Source organism: Rhinoderma darwinii, chromosome 2, assembly GCF_050947455.1.
Source record: "Rhinoderma darwinii isolate aRhiDar2 chromosome 2, aRhiDar2.hap1, whole genome shotgun sequence".
In the NCBI taxonomy this organism is placed as follows: Eukaryota; Metazoa; Chordata; class Amphibia; order Anura; family Rhinodermatidae; genus Rhinoderma; species Rhinoderma darwinii.
The window spans coordinates 378383023-378397669 of record NC_134688.1 but is presented as its reverse complement, the minus strand read 5'-3'; the positions used below and the strand labels follow the sequence as shown (position 1 = coordinate 378397669).

Genomic DNA, 14647 nt, shown 5'->3' with positions numbered 1-14647 from the left:
CATGAAAACTCACACTTATATTTATCAAATGAGTTGCAAAATGACTAGAAAATCTAGTCAAGACATTGACTAGGTTAGAAATAATGATTTTTATTTGAAATAATAATTTTCTCCTTCAAACTTTGCTTTCGTCAAAGAATGCTCCATTTGCAGCAATTGCAGGCCTTTGGCATTCTAGCTGTTAATTTGCTGAGGTAATCGGGAGAAATTTCACCCCATGCTTCCAGAAGCCCCTCCCACAAGTTGGATTGGCTTGATGGGCACTTCTTGCGTACGATACGGTCAACCTGCTCCCACAACAGCTCTATGGGGTTGAGATCTGGTGACTGCGCTGGCCACTCCATTACAGATAGAATACCAGCTGCCTGCTTCTTCCCCAAATAGTTCTTGAATAATTTGGAGGTGTGCTTTGGGTCATTGTCCTGTTGTAGGATGAAATTGGCTCCAATCAAGCGCTGTCCACAGGGTATGGCATGGCGTTGCAAAATGGAGTGATAGCCTTCCTTATTCAAAATCCCTTTTACCTTGTACAAATCTCCCACTTTACCAGCACCAAAGCAACCCCAGACCATCACATTACCTCCACTATGCTTGACAGATGGCGTCAGGCACTCTTCCAGCATCTTTTCAGTTGTTCTGCGTCTCACAAATGTTCTTCTGTGTGATCCAAACACCTCAAACTTGGATTCGTCTGTCCATAACACTTTTTTCCAATCTTCCTCTGTCCAATGTCTGTGTGCTTTTGCCCATATTATTCTTTTCCTTTTATTAGCCAGTCTCCGATATGGCTTTTTCTTTGCCACTCTGCCCTGAAGGCCAGCATCCCGGAGTCGCCTCGTCACTGTAGACGTTGACACTGGCGTTTTGCGGGTACTATTTAATGAAGCTGCCAGTTGAGGACCTGTGAGGCGTCTATTTCTCAAACTAGAGAGACTAATGTACTTGTCTTGTTGCTCAGTTGTGCAGCGGGGCCTCCCACTTCTCTTTCTACTCTGGTTAGAACCTGTGTGTGCTGTCCTCTGAAGGGAGTAGTACACACCGTTGTAGGAAATCTTCAGTTTCTTGGCAATTTCTCGCATGGAATAGCCTTCATTGCTAAGAACAAGAATAGGCTGTCGAGTTTCACATGAAGGCTCTCTTTTTCTAGCCATTTTGAGAGTTTAATCGAACCCACAAATGTAATGCTCCAGATTCTCAACTACCTCAAAGGAAGGTCAGTTTTATAGCTCCTCTAAACAGCAAAACTGTTTACAGCAGTGCTAACCTAAGGGTATGTGCGCACACACTAATTACGTCCGTAATTGACGGACGTATTTCGGCCCTAAGTAGTGGACCGAACACAGTGCAGGGAGCCGGGCTCCTAGCATCATACTTATGTACGACGCTAGGAGTCCCTGCCTCTCCGTGGAACTACTGTCCCGTACTGAAAACATGATTACAGTACGGGACAGTTGTCCTGCAGAGAGGCAGGGACTCCTAGCATCGTATATAAGTATGATGCTAGGAGCCCGGCTCCCTGCACTGTGTTCGGTCCGGTACTTGCGGCCGAAATACGTCCGTCAATTACGGACGTAATTAGTGTGTGTGCACATACCCTAATTGCACAAGGGTTTTCAAGTGTTTTCTAATCATCCATTACCCTTCTAACACAGTTAGCAAACACAATGTACCATTAGAACACTGGAGTGATGATTGCTGGAAATGGGCCTCTATACACCTATATAGATATTGCACTAAAAAACAGACGTTTGCAGCTAGAATAGTCATTTAGCACATTGACAATGTATAGAGTGTATTTCTGATTAATTTAATGTTATCTTCATTGAAAAAAAATGCTTTTCTTTCAAAAATAAGGAAATTTCTAAGTGACCCTAAACTTTTGAACGGTAGTGTAGGTAATTCCTTTTGTCATCTGCCCACTCTTGTTGCTAAAGCTCAAAATGGTAATTCTGATAAAGACCATAGTTTCCAATGTAATTTCTCACTTATACTCATGATGTCTGATGCAACTTCTGTCTGTTGTAGGTTTCTAAATAATAGACAGAATAAAAAGCAGAATTTACCTGTCCTGCTCATAGCAACAATCTAGGAATGCACTGGTAACATATGTCTTATTCCTGTGTATTCTACTGTTGTCCCTTATTCTTCATGCTGCTGAAAGCCTATTGACAATCAATCATCTCTGCGCCTCCCTGCAATGGGCTGGAGTTTGCACACTGTATGACAGGCATGCTGGTGCGCAGTATGCAGCCTCTCCTTTTCCCTTTACTGTGCCTTAGACATGAAACTGTGGCTCTCCAGCATCCTACGCAGAATTTGTAATGATTTATATAACTTAATCTTTTGATGTGATCAGGCCATACATCCCAATGGGCACCATTCTTTCTATAATCATAATGGTGGATAGAGGCTTATTTTTTTTACTAAAAATCAAAATAGAGGTGGCATGGAGGAAAATAGAATCACATTGTTTTGTGGCTTAGGGGGTGTTGGAAATGACTTTATTTGTCTGCTTGATATTTCATCATCCAGTTCACATCCAGTCTTTAGGGCAAGATGGGAAAAGATCCCTGCAACCTACAGTATTTTTAGAATGCTTTTTCAGCTAGTTGACAAATTCAGGTTTTTACTTTATCAGGGAGTGACAAAATCATATGTACGTTCTCTTAACCTATTATCGGTAATATATTTTCTTTTACACGTTAAAGGATGGATTTTTGGTGGGGATGTGTTCCAAACAAGGCATGGTAGATATGTGATCTATTGTTTAAATAAGATGAAAGGGCAGAGATTGTAACTATGATGGTGCTCTGAGTAGCGATATATTGATACATGCACGGATTGAGGGCGCAAGGGTTGTACTTGTATCAGTGTATGTGCCTCTGCCATTCTCATCCAGACTTATTGTGGACATAGACAACAAAATCTTGGGTTTTACAGAATGTCCCCTGTTGGTAATAGGGGATTTTAATGAAGTAATGGATGAGGGGATGGACCGAAATAGATTAAATCAGATAGGAAGCACAAAAGAAGTTACACATTTGAAAACATTGGTTGTATATATAGGAATTTAGAAAGAATTTGCATTCAATAAAGTTCAAAATACTATGTCTAGATTAGATATAGCCTTTAGCAACCAAGGTATGTTAAATTTGATAACAGGTGTAAAATAGAAACTAGAGGGCTGTCTGATATTATTTTGTTCCCAGGATACATCTATTAGGTCCTGAAGAATAGCCATACTGGCAGAAATTGGTAAAGGCAGATATAGGTTCCCTAATGTAATTATTTTCTGCAGAATTGGGTTACATCCTCAACTTATATAGCATGGGATGTGGCTTAGGCATATCTGAGGAATTTATTATTTAAGGAAATTACTGGATTGAAAAGGGAAAACAGGGATGAAAGCCTCCACAAAAAAAAAATAAAATAGACGAGCGGGAGGACCGCTATAGACAGTCCTCGTCAAATGAAAAATGGGAAGATTGGCAAAAGGAGAAAGGAAAATATGAAGGCTATTTGGTGAAAGCAGAAAGAACAATCCAGTTTCCTGTGGGCGATGAAAGGGGAGAGAACAGTTAAACAATTGGCGAGGATGATAGATACCAAGAGAGGGATAACAGACATAACGGCAAATGAGAACCAGGGTATGCTATGCACTTCACCAGAGAAAATTATGCAGATTTGTCTCAAATATTATACGGAAGTGTATACATCGGAGGTTACTGGTGTGAGGGAAAAATTGGAGGGTTATCTTAAATATGTGGATTTACCAACTTTAAATCAGGAAAAGAAGGAGCAGTTAGAAGCCTACATAAGGATCAGGGAATTAAAAGAAGCAATGACTACCTCTCCTTCAGGTAAAGCTCCTTGATCTGATGGGATCTCCTTAGAAATATATACAAAAATATGATTATCTTTTACTATAATTGTTGCTAGCACAACTGCCTCCTACAGTGATGAAGGCAATAATGAATTTAATCCCTGGAAAGGAAAAGCCCCTTTAGATCCCTGAATTGTACAGACCCAAATCTTGGTTTAATACGGATGCCAAGCTGGTGCCAAAAGGTTTTGCCCAGCAGATTGGCAAAATTTAAGGCCCTCTTACAAGGGCCAATTATCGGGCAAACAAGCATTCAAAGAATGCTCGTTCTCGATCGTTGCCCTGTGTAAAAAGGGCAAAGAGCAGCTCGTTTACAGGCTGATCATATCGTTCATGCAGCAAAAAATATTATCATTGTCGGCAGCATATTCTCCATGTGTAAACAGGGAGATGTGCTGCTGACATGATAGAGATGTATGGGGACAAGCGAAAGTAGTAACAAGCGGTCGTCCCCATACTAGCTGCTTGTGAAAGGAGCAAACAAGCGCCGATCAACGATTTTGTCTCGTTGATCAGCACTCATTTACACTGCTCATGTCAGGCCGTGTAAGAGGACCCATATTCCTGCAATGGTCCATGAGGATTAAGCAGCTTTAATCCCAGGAAGAGGAAAACATTATAATAATGAGGGTATATAGCAACATACAGGAGGGAGCTTTAGACCCTTGAGAGTTCCATAAAATGGTAGATAAGGCCTTCCTATCCGATCTTATCCTAAGTATGTTTCAATTAGCATTTGTTTGCCAGGTAGAAAATTGCCTGTGTAAAATGGCCCTTGGTCTGATAAAAATTTGAATTTTTCCGAAAGGGTTATACTACCTGGTTAAAAGTCCGGTTTGGTTTGAGACTAAAATCTATTCTGCAATGGTGTCCATCCAAACTTAATGTGGAGTGACAAAACTCATACCTAACTTATCTGTTACAACCTCTTGGTCCAAAATGTATAAAAATAGACACTTTTATTGCCATTATTGGAGGCACTCTTGTCTTGACAAAGATGCCATAGAGACGGATCGAAACGTTGCCTGCCTGGGGTGAATAAACACACCACTTTTTTTCACAAGTTTCCTTGGAGTACTGCCTTTTCATTTCTTTTGGATTTCATTAACAAGGGTTCCTAGCCAAAATATGATTATCTATTTTGCATTAAAAAGCTATTTACGTCTCTGACATGATCGTTCGATGCGATAAGCAGTGCCGATACATCACAAGTAAAGTACAATTCTTAAATGTACAAATGTTGTGCATGTATTTTTTCCTCTTTTACTGCCTTTTAACTTTTGTAAATTATTCTAATTTTTCTTTACTAGCCAGTGCACTATGAAGAAAAGGACTGGTGTAAAGAACAATATTCAGGTGGATGCTACACAGCATATTTTCCTCCAGGAATTATGACTCAGTTTGGAAGGTATGGATGTGGAATTATAAATATTCTACCAGAGATATTGTAGTATCTTAAAATGATTACCAATAGTCTGTTCTCTTCTCATTTAAATTCTACATATATTTTCCAGATAATTAATGTAATGCTAACCACCTAATCTCTACTAATCTATTTTAATATGCTAGGGTTTATGCCATCTGTCTATTCAAACTAAAGTACTCATCATTTTAAAGTTCAGCTAGACATTATCCCATGATAATATACTTACATATAGATATACCTATGCATTCTATATTGCACACCACCTGTTGTCTTAATTGCCCTACATATCCGCACTGCATGTCCTTACAGGGATATATTAACAAAAGGACGGACACAGCACTCCTCAAAACACTGTAAATCATGCCATGCGCACATTACCGCAAGGGATGAATCGGCTCCTTGACTTGAAATGATAGAAGTAACCATAGAGAAAGTAACAGCACCAGGACTTCAGGAATGATGAAAAGAATGTTGGTTTAAGCACCAGAAAGTGAGCAAAGTTTTTGTTCACATGTGAACCTTTCCTTCCCTGAGAAATGTTCAGATGCGAACCGAAACATTGCTCACTTTCTGGTGAATAAACCAACATTCTTTTCATTATATATGTGTGTGTATATATATATATATATATATATATATATATATATATATAATCTATATATACTACCGTTCAAAAGTTTGGGGTCACCCAGACAATTTTGTGTTTTCCATGAAAACTCACACTTTTATATTTATCAAATGAGTTGCAAAATGACTAGAAAATCTAGTCAAGACATTGACAAGGTTAGAAATAATGATTTTTATTTGAAATAATAATTTTCTCCTTCAAACTTTGCTTTCGTCAAAGAATGCTCCAGTTGCAGCAATTACAGCATTGCAGGCCTTTGGCATTCTAGCTGTTAATTTGCGGAGGTAATCAGGAGAAATTTCACCCCATGCTTCCAGAAGGCCCTCCCACAAGTTGGATTGGCTTGATGGGCACTTCTTGCGTACCATACGGTCAAGCTGCTCCCACAACAGCTCTATGGGGTTAAGATCTGGTGACTGCGCTGGCCACTCCATTACAGAGAGAATACCAGCTGCCTGCTTCTTCCCTAAATAGTTCTTGAATAATTTGGAGGTGTGCTTTGGGTCATTGTCCTGTTGTAGGATGAAATTGGCTCCAATCAAGCGCTGTCCACAGGGTATGGCATTGCAAAATGGAGTGATAGCCTTCCTTATTCAAAATCCCTTTTACCTTGTACAAATCTCCCACATTACCAGCACCAAAGCAACCCCAGACCATCACATTACCTCCACCATGCTTGACAGATGGCGTCAGGCACTCTTCCAGCATCTTTTCAGTTGTTCTGCGTCGCACAAATGTTCTTCTGTGTGATCCAAACACCTCAAACTTGGATTCGTCTGTCCATAACACTTTTTTCCAATCTTCCTCTGTCCAATGTCTGTGTGCTTTTGCCCATATTAATCTTTTCCTTTTATTAGCCAGTCTCCGATATGGCTTTTTCTTTGCCACTCTGCCCTGAAGGCCAGCAACCCGGAGTCGCCTCTTCACTGTAGACGTTGACACTGGCGTTTTGCGGGTACTATTTAATGAAGCTGCCAGTTGAGGACCTGTGAGGCGTCTATTTCTCAAACTAGAGACTCTAATGTACTTGTCTTGTTGCTCAGTTGTGCAGCGGGGCCTCCCACTTCTCTTTCTACTCTGGTTAGAGCCTGTGTGTGCTGTCCTCTGAAGGGAGTAGTACACACCGTTGTAGGAAATCTTCCGTTTCTTGGCAATTTCTCGCATTGCATAGCCTTAATTTCTAAGAACAAGAATAGACTGTCGAGTTTCACATGAAAGCTCTCTTTTTCTAGCCATTTTGAGAGTTTAATCGAACCCACAAATGTAATGCTCCAGATTCTCAACTAGCTCAAAGGAAGGTCAGTTTTATAGCTCCTCTAAACAGCAAAACTGTTTACAGTGGTTACATTTGTGGGTTCGATTTTAAACTCTCTTAATGGCTAGAAAAAGAGAGCTTTCATGTGAAACTCGACAGTCTATTCTTGTTCTTAGAAACTAAGGCTATTCCATGCGAGAAATTGCCAAGAAACTGAAGATTTCCTACAACGGTGTGTACTACTCCCTTCAGAGGACCGCACAAACCAGAGTAGAAAGAAGTGGGAGGCCCGCTGCACAACTGAGCAACAAGACAAGTACATTAGAGTCTCTAGTTTGAGAAATAGACGCCTCACAGGTCCTCAACTGGCAACTTCATTAAATAGTACCCGCAAAACACCAGTGTCAACGTCTACAGTGAAGAGGGGACTCCGGGATGCTGGCCTTCAGGGCAGAGTGGCAAAGAAGCCATATCTGAGACTGGCTAATAAAAGGGAAAAGAATAATATGGGCAAAAGCACACAGACCTTGGACAGAGGAAGATTGGAAAAAAGTGTTATGGACAGACGAATCGAAGTTTGAGGTGTTTGGATCACACAGAAGAACATTTGTGAGATGCAGAACAACTGAAAAGATGCTGGAAGAGTGCCTGACGCCATCTGTCAAGCATGGTGGAGGTAATGTGATGGTCTGTGGTTGCTTTGGAGCTGGTAAAGTGGGAGATTTGTACAAGGTAAAAGGGATTTTGAATAAGGAAGGCTATCACTCCATTTTGCAACGCCATGCCATACCCTGTGGACCGCGCTTGATTGGAGCCAATTTCATCCTACAACAGGACAATGACCCAAAGCACACCTCCAAATTATGCAAGAACTATTTAGGGAAGAAGCAGGCAGCTGGTATTCTATCTATAATGGAGTGGCCAGCGCAGTCACCAGATCTCAACCCCATAGAGCGGTTCTGGGAGCAGCTTGACCGTATCGTACGCAAGAAGTGCCCGTCAAGCCAATCCAACTTGTGGGAGGGCCTTCTGGAAGCATGGGGTGAAATTTCTCCCGATTTACCTCAGCAAATTAACAGCTAGAATGCCAAAGGTCTGCAATGCTGTAATTGCTGCAAATTGAGCATTCTTTGACGAAAGCAAAGTTTGAAGGAGAAAATTATTATTTCAAATAAAAATCATTATTTCTAACCTTGTTAATGTCTTGGCTATATTTTCTAGTAATTTTGCAACTCATTTGATAAATAGAAGTGAGTTTTCATGGAAAACACAATTGTCTGGGTGACCCCAAACTTTTGAACGGTAGTGTATAGGTATGTATTTCTAACACGTATAGATTTAACATCAATCCTCGTAGGAAAGGAAATCTCATTATTAAAAATGATGGATATAAACCAATGAAATGTCATATGCTTATGTTCCCACAGTGTGATTCGAAAACCTGTTGGAAAGCTCTACTTTGCAGGTACAGAGACAGCTACAACATGGAGTGGATACATGGAAGGTGCTATAGAAGCTGGAGAACGGGCAGCCAGAGAGGTGAAGTATAACTAAGTGTATGATTGTATGTAAACAATGAAGGGAATATGGTGCTCACGGGAGCATTGCTGCCCCTTCATTGTCACTGATCATCTGGAGTCCGGGATGTCGGACTTCCATTCATCAACATTGATGGTCTTTCCATAGTCCATTTATGTTAATGTCCCAAAGTACCCCTTGAACTGGTTAAATAAATGTATTCTATTTCAATTTACATCTCGGCAACAATTCACACCCTTGTTGCAATTGTAGTTTATGTCCTGCTGTAACTGCTGTAGTAATTTTGGAAAAATGCAGATACCAACTTGCAAGAAAGGTAATTTTGGCTTTCAAAATTACCTTTCTTGCAAGTTGGTATCTGCATTTTTCCAAAATTATTACATGGGACTTCAAAGAACAATGCCATTGTAGATGTATACTGCATTAGTATATCTAGCACTTTTATTTGTATACTACTTTTTTTAAATTCTGGCTAGGTTCAGGATTAACATAAAGAAAAGGGCCTTCTGTCCTAGTGCTGGTTTATGCTACATTCTCTATTCTAAGGACTGGATTGCCTGGCACATGTTTGAAAGGCATAGATAGGATTAAAGTTAAACATAAGCTCGAAAGCTATGACCACCAGGGGCGTAAAGATCGAGGTCACGGAGGGTGTGAATAGCCCCAAAGGGAAAGGTGGCCCGTCATAGAAAGGGGGCCCGCTTTCTATGGTGCAGCAGAGAGCCATTGGCTCCCTATCCCGCCACTTACTCCTGTAAACCATAGGCAGTATTTAGGCCTGTGGCCTACTAAAGGTCGGTAGGATGCTCAGGACATTAGCCTGACACCCCGGCACAGGTAGAGTGATGCCAGTCAGCAGACAGAAGACCCAGCAGTTCGTTGTAGGAACAAGGTATGCTGAGTTTCATTTTTTTATTTCCATTTATAGCAAAGGGGGCCTAACTACTATATGAGGGAATGTAGCTACTATATGGGGACTAACTACTATATGAGGGCACCTACTATATGTAGCGCCAGACTAATATATACTACTATATAGGGGTACATAACTACTATATGGGGAGACCTAACTACTATATGGGGAGGCCGAACCTCCTATATGGAAGCTTAGCTACTATATAAGGGCACAAAATAGGACATTCTTTTTAGGGGCACAAAAGGGGACTACTTCAGTGTGGGAGGTACAAAGGGTTAAACTACTACTGTATTGGGCACAAGGGAGGACATTACTACTGTGTAGGGGGTACTATAACTAAGAGGGCTAGAGGGGCACTGTTAGTGTTTGATCGGCACGATATATAGTGTGGGGTACTAAGAAGAGCACTAAGAAGAGCACCTTTACTGTGCAGGGCACCTTTTACTGTTTGGGGTACCAAGAGGGGCATTATTGGATTGCTACTTTGTGTAGAGTGTTGGGAATTGGTGGGGAGGGTGAACATCTACAACCAGAGAAGACATCTTCTGTGAGTTATTGGATTTAACTGTACTGTACTGTATTCACTTATACAGTCTGCTGCGTGCCTGTGTAGAACTGGTATCTACCACTATATGGTCACTGTATACTTGTAGTATGGTAATGTTGGTCTTTGTATAGTATTTTTTTATTTAGTAACAGTATGGGGATATTAATCAATCACTATGTTGTGGTAATATGTTGTCATCCTTTGGCGGTGTTGTTATCACAGCTTCAGTGTGATCAGAGCCTAACACAAAAAGTTATACAATCAAAGACAACATATCATCTGTCCTCCCTTTTTTTTTTTTTATTTCAACACCGCCATCAATTAATACAATAACAGGTAATAAACTGATGTGACCACATATAAAGGGGTGCCACTTTCGAAGGCTCGTTCCCGATAATTGCTCCGTATAATTTTGATTAGCAAACAGCCGACAAACAAGCAAACGCTCGTTTATCAGCTGATCGCATCTTTTATGCGGGCATAACAATCATGAGTTTTTGGCACCACATCTCCATGCGTAAACAGAAATGTGCTACGGACCATAATGAAACTAATTGTTCAAACGATCGTCGGTGCGATCATTTGGTCACATACAGTTCCGATGATTGCTCCATATAAATGGAGTTAACAAGTGTTGAGCGACTTGCTACTGTATATCGGCACTCGTTATCGGCTGAAAATATTTCTTTGTAAAAGGACCCGAAGACATAACTGACAAATGCTGTTCTAGTGCTAATACATTATTACACTATAATTGCAAAAGCATTACAAAATATATACAAATAGTAATCAGTAGATTGGTGATACATTCCCCAATTTAATGTTTTCCTTCCCTGCTTTCTCTTTGGAAAGGGTGATGATATCTTTATGCAAGTTGTCCCCTCCTCTCTTTGCTGATATTGTGGAGCCTCTACTGGCCACATAGAAGTGGCAATGGCTGTTTGACATTTATGCACATGGCCAGGTTAAAAAACATTGAAATGCAGAATCTACTTTGTAGTCATCAGATAACAATGATCTGATCTTTATAGACTATCAATTTCATAAATCATGTCTTCGCAGGTCATGTGCAAGATGGGACTAATCGGAGAGAATCAGATATGGGTACCAGAGCCAGAGTCTGTGGTAAGTTTAACTAGGGGAAAACAACCTAACAATGCATGCATTTATATTGCATGATGGATGGATGGTTGGATAGATATTGGATAGATGGATAGGAGAGAAAGATGGATAGGAGAGAAAGATGGATAGGAGAGAAAGATGGATAGGAGAGAAAGATGGATAGGAGAGAAAGATGGATAGGAGAGAAAGATGGATAGGAGAGAAAGATGGATAGGAGAGAAAGATGGATAGGAGAGAAAGATGGATAGGGGGGATATATGAGAGAGATATGAGAGAGATATGGGATGGATGGAGAGATATGAGATATGAGATATGGGATGGATGGAGAGATATGAGATATGGGATGGATGGAGAGATATGAGATATGAGATATGGGATGGATGGAGAGATATGAGATATGGGATGGATATGAGATGGATAGATAGATAGATATGAGATGGATAGACGATAGCCAATTCTCACATTGCCCTGTATTACCATTTATAACATTTCTAGGTTTCCTACCTACAAACAGCTCTTACAGTGATTTATTTTCATTTGGATATGACCTCAATCTGCTCTGTGGATACATTCTCATTGCACAGAGACCAGTAAAAACAGAAGCATATAAAACATTATTCCGCACATCTTTTATGTAGCAGGGAGTATTTTAAAATGTTACAACAGAATAGACGCTTTGACTTTATGCTTTTTCTATTATTGATTTTTTTTTGTTCTAAACCTTTTCCATTTTGCCTAATTCAGTAAAATATTTTAAGAAGTGTACAACTACAGGGATAAAGTTGGGTGACATTGTTGGCAGAAAAAGGGCAAACAGAAGTCTCATGACACTGAAGGATCAGCTACAGTTGTACAATCTGTTATGAGCAGGAGTTTAAAGGAAACAAGTCATTATAAAAGGTTGCTTTATATCAGATATGAAATGGTTAGAACAGTCAATTGACATTGCAGGAGTCCTTAACAATCTGTCAGTGCCAGACCTGCAATTATAAGAGAAAAATATCTAGGAAGAGCATTGTGATGCCCACAACACACACAATTGAGTTTTGCTGTTGATTAAAGAGTAGGGATGAACAAATCGGTGGCGGCTAGAATTCTGGAATAGCAAACCATTTAGCCTCCATTCTCTCATATACACCAAATACATCTCTCTAATAAAGAGTAGTGATGAAAAAAAGATTTAGTCTGACTCGAGTTTAGTTGTTGGATTATGGTTTGTTAGCCATTAGAATGCCTTGGTGAATTGGTTTGCCGGGTTTGAAATGTGCTTTTGGTGGTTATGAAAATAATAGGCAAGTGAATATTGTATGTTATGTATTATTGAATCAAACAATTGGGCAAATGACACATCCGGTGAAATGATTTTTAGAAGAGATTGTTGGCGTGATGCACCAAACATACGTTTTTCCCCAAACTGTTTTCTCACAATCAACAAATCTCCACCGGAAAGCTGATAAATGTCTGATCACTGGGGGAGGGGGCACCACTGGGACCTCCATTGATCTCTAGAATGTGGGATAATGACCCCCGTTCCTCCTCACTGAGGAAGCTTTTGAAAAGAGACGCGGTTGCGCATGTGTGCTGCCGCTGCAACTCCATTCAATGTCCATAGGGCTGACGGAGACAGCCGCAGTCGCCATTGCCCCAGATGAAGCCGTATCTACAGTGAAACATGTCAGGGGTCATTGATTTTCTTTTAATAATGCCAAGTCATTCTTATATGGTTAAAGAGGTGATGTGATCTGCAGACGCAGCCTAGTGAGATATATATCCCCCAGCAGCCTGCTGTCATTGTATTCTGATAATGCCATAGTGCCGAGAGTTATGCACCTTATTATAAAACTACTACAGAAACCTTGGTCAATTTTTTTTTAATGTACTCTAGGTTTAAATGTAAACCAATAAAAGTTATGTTTTATTAGTTATATAACTACGGAGATCACTATTTAGTAGAGCAGGCAAAGGGTATTTTTTTGGCATACGGCAATCAGTTGGTTCTATTAATTACAGCAGTACGTGCCATCTACTAGGCTGAAAACACTCTTTGAGTCTTAGAGACCTACATTACATTAATTCAATCTACTCCATTTCAAACCCCCCCCCCCCCAAAAAAAACTTTTTGGGCAATGAAAGGGTATGATAATTTGCACCATGATGTAAATTGTTTGTATGATGTGAATTATCTTTTCCTATATGTCCCTTTCCTAAAATATGTCTAGTGAGCAAAAGTATCAAAGAATCAAACTATCACGTTGTTTATATATGGACAATAAATCAGTGGGTCAGATAGCAGAACTGCAGCATTTGATAGCCACGCCTACATAGTGCCAGCACGGTTGTTGGCCGCGTTGCGACCGTGTCGGGGCCGCTCCGTATGGCCTTACTCTTATACAGGTGCAGCAGCAGATTGAATATAAAATAATCTGCTCATCACAATACAGAGGTTATTCAGAGTACTTTACATCAGGAACAATGTAATGATGAAACATAATGGTTGATAATATGATATTCTGGTCAAACCACATTTCATTCTACACTATTTTTGTGACCGCTGCTTTTCAATAATTCAGACATTGTCAAACATGTCCTTAAAGTCCTATGTATTCACTTGGAATTGATTAAATGTACAACCATCTAACTTTTCTGTTTCTCCAAACTAGGATGTTCCAGCTCTACCAATCTCAACTACATTTTTGGAGAGAAATTTGCCCTCTAGTCAAGGTTTGCTGAGATTCATTGGCTACACGGCTTTCTTTGCAACAGCTGCTGCTGGAATTATAGCCATCAAGAAGGGTTATCTGAGCCTTAAATGCAATTTTTGTATTAAACATCGATCTTGACTCCGAGAATTTTGAATTTATTATGGCATGTGAATCTCAACTAAAGCTGGCAGATAAGAAGCGTAACTCCAGCGTTTGGTATTAGTGATCTCAGCACAGAGTACAGTAGTGGTTTTAAGTTTAAATACTTTATTGTAATAAACACATCTTCACTACAATGATCTTTTTTTTGTCTTGTGTGTTAAAGTGGAGGTTTGCTGATATAATGCTATTACTGGAGATTTGAATGAGGATTTACCACAATCCACAGCTGCATTTCACTTTCAGAAGCATGTTCGATATATTAGCGGTGCCATGTATGATAGAGGGTTTTACGTGTGGTTTTGAATGCTGGAGGCAAATGAAGACAGCACATTATATCCGAGTGACTGCGTAAATACTTACCTGTTACTAATTTCCTTCAGTTTTGATTGCTGTTTAGTTCTGCTCATTTATGGCACAGTGATGATCAGTGACTTTAGCTTAGGCTTCGCTCACATCTGCGTCAGGGC

General features: G+C 40.1%; 1 protein-coding gene across 1 annotated transcript in view; it reads left to right on the top strand.

Moving 5' to 3' along the window:
* Window positions 1-14300, top strand: part of LOC142741377 (amine oxidase [flavin-containing] B-like) — a 70230-nt gene extending 55930 nt beyond the window's left edge. Inside the window, exons 12-15 of the mRNA XM_075850759.1 lie at window positions 5194-5291; window positions 8620-8731; window positions 11257-11319; window positions 13977-14300. Of these exons, the coding sequence (XP_075706874.1) occupies window positions 5194-5291; window positions 8620-8731; window positions 11257-11319; window positions 13977-14156 (453 nt within the window). The 3' untranslated portion in view covers window positions 14157-14300. The remainder of the gene's footprint in view (window positions 1-5193; window positions 5292-8619; window positions 8732-11256; window positions 11320-13976) is intronic.
* The last annotated feature ends 347 nt before the right edge of the window (window positions 14301-14647 follow it).